We start from the raw sequence: 10105 nt of genomic DNA, 5'->3' as shown, positions 1-10105 counted from the left end.
AAGAAATCTTATGTTTTTTGAGCAATAACAATATTTGTTGTTAATCTGTTGCTAAGAGAAGAGAGTGTTTCTGGTAACTAAGTGCCATGTAGTAAACATCTGATTTTTACTTTTGCAAAATTTACCAACTGTTAATTTCTTGTGTCTATGCAGTATTTCAAAAGAGCTTATGTTTTATTAACAATAGTTTTGCTTGTTATTAATTTGGTGTTAAGAGATGAGCGTTTTTTTTTTCTGGCAATGAACTGCCACGACGTATAAATCAGATTTTTACTTTTGTGTTGAATGTCTGTTTGACAATGTATTTACCACCAATGACAAAAAACAGTAACTTTTTTGCAAATTCTTTATTAAGTAGTGTAAAATAAGTATTATTTCAAAAGAACAGAAGAAATATTATGGGTTTTTTTTTTAACAATAACAATATTTGTTGTTAATCTGTTGCTAAGAGATGAGAGTGTTTTCTGGTAACGAAGTGTCATGAAGTAAACATCTAATTTTTACTTTTGCAAAATTTACGAACTGTAAATTTCTTGTGTTTAAGCAGACAGACAGTATTTCAAAAGAGCTTATGTTTTATTAACAATAATATTATTAATTTGGTGTTAAGAGATTAGTGGTTTTTTCTGGCAATGAACTGCCATGAAGTATAAATCAGATTTTTACTTTTGTGTTGAATGTCTGTTTTATAATATATTTACCACCAATGACAAAAAAAATCACTTTTTTGCAAATTTTTTATTAAGTAGTGTACAGTAAGATAAGTAGAATTTCAAAAGAGCAGAAGAAATCTTATGTTGTCTTTTTTTTTTTACAATAACAATATTTGTTGTTAATCTGTTGCTAAGAGATGAGCGTGTTTTCTGGTGAAGAATTGTCAAGAAGTATACATCTGATTTTCACGTTTGCAAAATTTACCAACTACATTTCTAGTGTATAAGCAGTATTTCAAAAGAGCGTATGTTTTATTAACAATAATATTACTTGTTAATAATTTGGTGTTAAGGGTTTTTTTTCTGGTAACGAATTGCCACGAAGTATAATTCGAAGTAAATCTGGAAAGATTTTTACTTTTATCTTGAATGCCTGTTTTATAATATATTTACCACCAATGACAACAAAAAATTACTTATTTGTAAAAAATTTTAATTAGTATAAGATAAGTAGAATGTCAAAACAAAAGAAATCTTATGTTTTTCTTTTTTACAATAACAATATTTATTGTCTCTGGTAACGAAGTGCCACGAACTACACGTCTGATTTTCACTTTTGCAAAATTTACCAACTGTAGATTGGTCAAAAAATCTTCATTGAATGAAAATATTGCAGTGTTTGTAAGCCTATTCCTAACCCTGGTCCAGGTAATGTGCAGATTAACTTAATCTGGAACAAGTATTTACTACTTTCCCACTATTAAATAAATAAAGTTACTAAATAAAGCCAATGACATCACAGAGATGAACAAAACCCGACTGAGAAGTGAAACAAGCCTAATTAACAATATTTTATTGTAATTCAGCTTTTTAGATCCTTTAATTGCTGTTTCTCTTTAACAAGATTTTTACCAAAAAAAAAAAAAAAGACTAAACAATAATTTCTTCAAACATGAACTGAATGTAAAGGTAATAAATTATTTTCAGGCAGATTTCTAGAGACATCAAAGGGCAGCATAGCACACTCTAAGCAAACACACCTTATGATAAATCATATCCTGAACTACTGGTGCAGAGTCAAACTGCATCAAAGACAAAAGAGCAGGCACACAAACATACAGAGCAGCCAATTTATTGTGCATCTATAGCCAAAAAAAAAAAAGAAAGAGTTTGTTTCTAGACTATTCTGTCACATGCATCTTCATTTGTAGGAGCAAGGAGCCTGGAGGAGTATAAAAAGGAGTAGTTTCTCTCTCTTTACCTGGGATAATAAGCAGCTGCTTAACAGTGTTCACAACAACAACATTCCTTTGCATAGATTCTTGCGTTGTGGAATGGACTGGAAACACTCCCACCGTTGATTCCTTTACACCAAAAGCGAGCCGGGGGGGGGGGGGGAGGAGTGAAGAGTCGCTGCAGCTGTCAGATGTTGAAGACCCTCGATCCGCTTTGAAAGACAGCAGAAGGGTTCGGCGGCAGTTTGGTCCTCACAAGATGCTCCTGAGTGAGAGACGGAGGAGATGGAGAGATGAACCGCAGCAGCTTGTTTCAGGAGGTCAAAGTGATGGAGAGAAGAAGCAGCAACTGTGGCGCTGATCCCATGAAATGAAAGGAGACTGGCTGGACAGTGCCGTCACAGAGCATCAGCTCTGCTGTCAGCGTAGAGCAGGAGTGATTGTGTTACTTTTTCCAACTTAGTGCTGCTCTCCTCATCTTATCGAAGGTTTAAGAAAACCTGTGTCTGGAGACAATCGGTCCTGTGCAGCACATGCAAACACCTCAAATCTGACCTTCCACACAAATTTAGTCATTACAAGAACAGCTCTCCAGAACGCCTCCACATGCCTCGAAATCTGGTCAAAACAACTTCTTAACCCAGTGTTTTTCAATTACTTTCTGCCCCCTCCCTCACTCCCGTGTGACCGTCCGTTCTCTGTACAAACCATTGGCTCCGGCATTGTATGACATTAACTCAAAATAATTTCCAAAATCAGTTTATTAAGTGAATCAGTAACATTTAATCAAACTAAACTAGTGAGTCCTTAACTTCCACACTTACTTTATGTTTCTGTTCTAATTATTCTAATTTCCATGTTTTGCCTTTGTGGCTAAATCTGGCACATTTACATGATGGAATAAAATGCTTGCATTAATTAATAGGCATGATCCTTTATGAAATACATGAAGAAATTTTAAAGCAAGCAACAACCTTAGGTACTTATCATCTCATAACCTCTTTGGATGTGACTCCCCAGCACCGTAGGACGCAGGGAAAGCTGTTCGCGTTGTTCAGTAAGTCGGATTGTTGAGTCTGTATTCACCCCCCCGCCCAACACACACCCACACACACACACACGCTGTTTTCTGCTCTGCCTCTCTCCTAAATTAGATTGGTGCTGAACAAGACTGCAACCCGATGCACTTTAACAGATAATCCATCAAACGATGCACTGTTTCCCAGCCCCCCTTCCACTCCTTTTATATTTCCCTGTCACTTATCAATCACATGATGCATCTCTGTCCTCTTCTTATATTTTTTATTGTCTCCCCGCCTTCCTTCTTCACCCGTTTTACTCCCTCACCCCTGCTCTTATAACACAGTGCTGCTTTCCCAGCCTTAGAGAAACCTGCCAACTTGGCACCAAGCCCTCCCTCTTGTCCCTCTGTGGAGCCGGTAGCGTGGGAATGGGGATGAGGTCCAAGTGAAAGAACAGGACGAGATGGAGACAAACGGGGAGGAAAGAAAATTTGGCAGTGGGACGGAGTGGAAAGCACGAGATTGAGGACAATAACTGGAGCACAGCATGAAAGGACTGTGTTTTGCATTCCCTCCCTCTGCGGTGTCATTTTGTGGATGTTTATTTTGCCAGCAAAAAGCCTTCACTTCACACAGAGTATCTCATCTGTGACTCTTTTTTTTTTTTTTTTTTTTTTTTTAGCAAAATGCCTATTTTTTTACATTCTGACAGTAGCTCCACCAGGCAATTTATAGAAATGTTCTTAGAATCATGTATTGGTATTTCTCGGCAACCCTTGTAAAGATTTGCAAGCAGCCTTAAAGTAAATTAATCTGTCATTGCAGTAGCATAATGCTACCTTTTAATTTGGACACATTAATTTGGTGTGATGATAAACTATTTCCGTGTTGAATTGCTCACATATTTCAGGTTGTTATCCTGCAGGACTCAAAGACCTATTGTCAGTTTAAAGGTCGAGTCAATTAGGGATGGGCAATTGGAATTTAACCTTAATATTTTAAAAGTAAAATTGATAATCAAAAGACCATTTAAAACACATTGCAGGCTTTTAGATTGTACATGTCACTGCATACAACCAAAGTCTTACAAAGCAAAAACACATTTGCGACTACTTGCTATTTTAGCAAGCAGTTTGCTAAAATAAGTAGTTTATTTTAGCAAATAAGCTACTTCTTCAATATGGAAGTTACATTAAGTAGTACTCTGCTAAGTAGCACAAAATAAGTGCATCAAACTATAGGTTAAAAAATATTCTAAGTTAAAATATATTAACACTTGTTAATCCTCTCATGGAACAAACACTGTGAGAAAATGTTTAAAACAGCAAAATGAACAATTTTAGTAAAAAAAACAAACAAAAAAACCAGCTCTGCATAAAGAGTAAAACAAACCTTTTGAACAGCGTTATAGATACAGTGATGTTATATGACTTTCTTTGGTGTGATCTGCAAAACAAAACATTCTGATTTTGTCCACTAATGAACAAGAGAAGGAAAAGATATAAAACAGCACAGCACAAGCATGCTGTATTGTAGGTTTTTTTTGTGTGTGTGTTTTTTTTTTATTGCGTGATGTGTTAATCATTTTAAACTGATTAGAAGTGACTTTGTAAAGCAGATGCGCCTGCTGTAGTGGATCGATCCCAGCTCAGGCGCTGTGCCGCCCCCGTGCCGTCCTCACCCCGGCTAACTGGAGCGAAACAGAGGAGTGGGTGAAAGGAGGTGGATTTCAGAATGCATTGTTCCGGCAGGCCATCTAATCCTCTTTGTGCCGTTTAAAACCAATTGTGAGCAACATTTCCATCATCAATCTTGTTGTGCATCGCAGATCACTGCACAGTCACATGAGCTCAGCCTTAACTCTTCAGGGGTTGGTTGAGGGTGGGGTGGGGGCTGTACTGCCTCTCGGCGGACTGGGAAGCAGGCAGGAATTGGTCTCTGCTGAGACGTTTGTCTTTAATTTTAGCTGCATTTCCAAAATTCCCCTGAGTCAGATGTTTTGTCGTGCAGATTACACATCTTTTGCTCAGAATCCTATCACCAAATGTGCACCGTACACGCCTTAATCTTGGAGTTATGTTGTTACTTATCTGAATAAAAAAACAAACTTTTCCATCATTTAAATAGTTTTAATGATGAAAAGAGCCTATTAAAGTTTTTAAATGAGCATTCGCAGTGAGTCGGTTCGACCACATTGAAAGAAGGAGCGCTGAAACAGCTTAACGAATGCCTGCATTTCACAGGACACCATAAAGATTGGAGAATCCCCTCACAGACCAGTGCAGCCAGCATGCTGGAGTGGGATGTGTAATGCTCGGTCAGACACCTCTGCAGGGGGCTGGTGAGTCAGTAATGAGTTGGCACTGAGTGGGCTGCTGTGGATTATCTGAGATCAACTTGATTTGCCACCAGGCCAGTTTTTTTGTTGTTGTTTTTGTCGCTGTCAGATGGACAAATACACAATGTGCGTTATGTGTGGAAAAATCTCCACTGCGGTGCTCCTACACACCGCCAGAAGCACAAACGTCCTTTACTGTATGGGCTGTGATCTCACTGGAACTGGGTCAGAATTATTTTTAGAGTCTCTGTCCTGTCATTGACATCTCTAACTTTGACCTCCAAGCTCATCGCACTCAGGACGCTGAGTGGCAAAACGGTTTAACAGAGCAGACATGGCTTGGAAAAATCATGCAAATAAGCAGAAGGTGGTCTTAATACACTCCCGTGGATTAAGTCTGTTTTTTATTTTCTTTTTTCTACATCATGGAACATGAGGACAAACCCAGAGGACATTTCCAAGCTTTGCATTTCCTAATACCCTTTAGCTTAATGGAGCAGATGTTGCCACGCTTACAGGCAGACTACCTGACCCGGTCCAGGTCAGAGCGACTACAGTCTCCATGTTGGCAGATGGAATGCAGCACTGTGGGTAGGGAAGAGGGATGGCACGAAACCTCTGGAGATTCCCATAAACCGCCTCATGAAATGTCCAGAAACAGGCTGAACTGAGACGACATGCAGGCAGCAGCAGATATAGAGCCAGGGAGGTGTCTCCTCTCCTTGGTGGGGCTAAACTGAACTAAACTAGTGAGTCCTTAACTTCCACACTTACTTTATGTTTCTATTCTAATTATTCTAATTTCCATGCCACTAATAGCATGTTAGCTAGTGAAAGGCGGGTCGCCATTGCAACCAGTGACAGTTTAACTATGCATAGAGTTGAAATGATTACATAAAATATACTAAGTACATACATTTTCGTCCCAATTTTTGATGCACTCCCCAAAACTGAGAGTCTTAAAAATGTCCAGTTTGAAGTGCTTATGTCAACTGAAGCCAAAGATGAAGGTATTAAGTTGGTTGTTGCAGCTGTGATTATAAATAATTATTAGATGTAGGTGATTTTGCTGCTAATCCGGACCACATTGGGAAGTTACACTCATTTCCTTCACCATCATCCCCGTTCTATTCAGGTCACAGTGATGAGCAAAGCACCAGCAGTGTTACCTAACACGGCGCATGGCCTGTTTTAAACAGCTGGGTCACTTTGAGCCGTTCTGAGACAGAATGCAGTATCACTTTTCTGAGATGCCCCAGCAGCGAGAGGCCGCCTGGGAGATGTGTGAGGATGACTTTCTGGAGGGGCGTGCTGCGGTTTTCCACCTGTGTAAATGAAGCTCTGTGAAAATGCATGCCTACCTCTCTCTTGGTTGTTCCACTGTGCTCGGTGGTCTCAGGCAGGATGCTTTGCTGGAGGCTGGAGGGGCTGAGGGAGCTGCCGGCTCGCGTGGCAGCCAGGTTGTGCTGAGTGACGGGCGGAGGCTGGATGTTGGAGGCAGCAGATGGGGGGATGAGCTCAGCCTTTTGCCCGCTCATGGCCCTGCTGACCTCCCCGCTGTAGGCGGCCTGATAGCTGGTCTCACGTGGGATGTGGGTGGCCTCCGTCCCTGGGCTGGAATATTGAGCTGTGGGATTTCTCCTCGCACTCCTGGCTGGCTTCACCCCTGTCCATGGCCTGTACTCTTGCCTGGAGAAAGAGAAACGGATCAATACGCAGGAGCTTTCATAGCAGGGTTGATGTTGAAATTGCAAATTTTCTGCTTCAAAACCCAGCCAGAAGAATGTTATCAAAAACCAGCAAGAGCAACTACATCACACCAATTCTAAAGTGTACCATCTTAAGATCATTTTAATTGATCTACAAGGCCTTTGAGACCCGCAGCTTTTCTGTTGGAACATTTCCAAAACTTGAACTGAGACATCTAACAAGGCCTGACCTGAGATAATGCACTGGGGTGCATATATATATACATATATATATATATAAAGTGCTTTCTTTAAGCAGTAGTAAATGTGCACAGTCTACGTTGACAGCTTAAGTTTCTACTGGCGTATTTTAGCTTCTTTTGCCAAGTGTTTTTAACTGTTTCGTTGGTTGCTGTGTTGTAAGATGTGTTGGTGAGGTTCTGTTTAAAATCTTTAGTATCACTTTGTGCTGCACAGAGCTGTAGGAAATATACTATTAGATAACATTATAGTGATTGGTATTGGCATATAACATGTTGTGTTTTGAGTAACCTTTTGCTCTGGAAGTTCATTCTTGAAATAAGAATGCAAATATAAATTAAGGACTCATTTCTAAGTCATTTTAGGTCATTCATCTGGAACGCTTATAGGAGCATTATTGATTATCAGCTCTTCTTCTCCCTCTCTGTGCAGCCTGCTCTCTGAGTTCCACCATGGATTTCGCTCAACTATAAATAAACGGAACCTCGTTAGGCATGAAAGCAGACATCAGCACACAGCTTTCCTCGCTGGGACGGTGACGGACTGGACAGCGCCTGGTGCTGAAACAAGTAAAAAGCACGTACCTGTAGGAGCTGGTCTTGTTCTCCTCCGTCACCTGCTGCTCCAACCTGTCCCCCCGCCTCTCCCCAACCTGCGCCTGGAGGTGGTAACTGTTCACCGGGCTGCTGTCCGAAGCGCCGTACCCCCTGCTGCCCCCGTTACTGATCCAGGGGAAGTTATCCTTCCTAGGAATGGGCCAGGGTTTGAAATCCTGCTTGTACTGAGTGACACTAGGGAACGGCACGCCGGGCGGGTGGTAGTCCTCCCGGGACTTGTAGCTGGGCTCCCTCCGTGCCCTGGAGGGTCCCCGGGGTCCATCTGCGGGCGCATGAAGGGAACCTCGGACGCGCGGCTCCGGGGTGGTGTAGTTGTTCTCCGAGTCGGAGAGTTGCTTGGTGACGGAGCGCACCTCCTGCTCCGCGATGTCCGAGTAGTTCTGAATGGTCAGCGGGACCGAGAGGTCCGATTTGTCGAATTGATTCCAGAAACGAGCCAGGCAGCACACTCTGCTGATGCACGGCCAAGCCATAGCATTTACTCTACTCCTCCCGCCACACACAAACACAAAAAACCAAACTGTTAAAAGAAAAGGAAAAGAACAGAAAAGAAAGAAAAGAGTGATGAAAGATCAGAAGTTACATTCAGACAGAGAGTCGCTCTCCTCCCTCCACGCCTGTCTCCGGGAAGCTGAGCCCATGTCAGCAGGCAGCAGAAGAGATGAGCCGGTGTCGGTCTGTCAGGGACCGTCTGAATATCCCTCTCACGTGGTCTGTGATAGGGCTCCCACTATGCAGAGGAATGGGAGACCAGTTCCTCCCCGCATCTCCAGCAGGATCCCATCGGTGTGACTGGACTCGCAGTCGGTGCCGCACATCCTTGTTGTCCGTCTCTACTTCAGGAGATTCTCACACGCTTGACCACATGATCTTTTAAACAACTACTTCTTCGATTAGCAGATCGAACAATTACAGTTTAGCTGAACCGTGAGGTTACATAACTTCGATGCGGCGCTTAAAGTAGGCTACAGTGGGATGTATGAAGGTGTGAGGGCTGATCTGTCTTACTGTCAGCTGGAATGCCTCGTGGGATAATCTGGAGAACACCAGACTCACATCCTTCCGTCTAAGTGTCTCAAGAAAACTCGGATCATTTTATCCTTGAGATCAGTTTCAGTCTCCCAATCATTTATCATTTTTTTTCATAAGTTTACTTTGTGCTTCGTATTAAAAGTTTTACTTTTCAGGCCACTTTTAGAGACCAATAAGGATAATATGAACATTTTCTTTTAACCATGCAGTTAACAAATACAAGATAAGTATCACATTTAAACAAGATAACTATCATGTTTATACAAGGTGATTCTGACAGAAAAAGCAACTCTTATTATTAAACCTAGCGCATAATCATCTGAAGAATTGCCTCCTGTTGTCAAATATGTTCATTATGGGATACATCTCACTGTGTGAACAAGATAACTTCAAACCACTTTACAGCAACAGATAATAAAATAAGATCATACCTGCCTTATGCAAGTTGCAGGTTGAAGTCAGTCAACCTTTCTTAAGAAAAAAGGAAACCTAGACATGGTAATGTGATATTGCCACCTGCAGGAAAGATATGGCATTACTCTTGCACTTTGAGGCATTTTCCCGAATTTTCCCAAATAAATACATCATTTTCCGAATACCAAAGAAGTATGCATGACATTCTGGTTGAGTTAAGTTTGTACATGTAATAGTAAAAATAACCTATAGAAGAAGATTAGGATCACTAAAATAAAAGTGAAAAGAATTCTGACTTTTCACAGAATTGTGAGGAAAAAGGTCAGATTTTTCCCCCCAGCGGCTTTAATCGTTTTCCGTGAGAATCTCATCAAATAATATTCGAAGGTGTTTTTTTTTTTTTTTTCAAAACAGCCTAAAATGAACCAGTCCCACACATATTGCATATAACTCCCTGATCCAGTTCTCCAGATAGAAAATTGTAGCTTTACTTATATCAAAAACTGGAAAATGTTTATACAATTTTGATACAAGATTTTTTTGATATGAGACAGAGAGCTCATATGGCAATTTAGAAATAAATACAATTCTAAAACCTATCCACAAATTACAAATGTTTAAAAAAATGTAAAAGATCAAAATTCTATAAAATCTAAAACAATAGCAAGTTTCAATAAGCATAAAAATTGTCCTAATAAAACAAAATAGAATAAATTGTACCTATTAAATAGTGAATAACCAATGAAACGCAATTAAAACCAGACTGACAAGTTGTCAATTTGCTTTTAAAACCATGGACATTAGCAGCTGCTCTCAGCTCTTCAAGGAGGATGTTCAGTGGATGT

The 10105-nt window shown here is 40.6% G+C and overlaps 1 protein-coding gene across 1 annotated transcript; it reads right to left on the bottom strand.

Moving 5' to 3' along the window:
* Nucleotides 1-1125: 1125 nt before the first annotated feature.
* Nucleotides 1126-8832, bottom strand: map6d1 (MAP6 domain containing 1). Its single transcript, XM_028021807.1, has 4 exons — nt 8398-8832; nt 7782-8297; nt 6610-6937; nt 1126-2153 (listed from the first exon to the last, which is right to left on the bottom strand). Exons 2-4 carry the CDS (start codon nt 8285-8287, stop codon nt 2076-2078), a joined length of 912 nt encoding a protein of 303 aa, XP_027877608.1. The 5' UTR covers nt 8288-8297; nt 8398-8832; the 3' UTR covers nt 1126-2075.
* Between the last annotated feature and the right edge of the window lie 1273 nt (nt 8833-10105).

The sequence above is a fragment of the Xiphophorus couchianus genome, chromosome 6, assembly GCF_001444195.1.
Source record: "Xiphophorus couchianus chromosome 6, X_couchianus-1.0, whole genome shotgun sequence".
NCBI lineage: Eukaryota > Metazoa > Chordata > Actinopteri > Cyprinodontiformes > Poeciliidae > Xiphophorus > Xiphophorus couchianus.
Note: the sequence above shows the minus strand (reverse complement) of the source record. Positions and strands in the feature narration are given on the sequence as shown.

Bases quoted from the DNA above. Each gene is read 5' to 3' on its own strand.
- map6d1 (XM_028021807.1), bottom strand. From the start codon at position 8,287: ATGGCTTGGCCGTGCATCAGCAGAGTGTGCTGCCTGGCTCGTTTCTGG. The intron at 6,938-7,781 runs GTACGTGCTTTT...CTCTTTCTCCAG, and splicing joins AACAAGACCAGCTCCTACAG to GCAAGAGTACAGGCCATGGA. The intron at 2,154-6,609 runs GTAGGCATGCAT...TCTCTCACTCAG, and splicing joins GTGGAACAACCAAGAGAGAG to GAGCATCTTGTGAGGACCAA.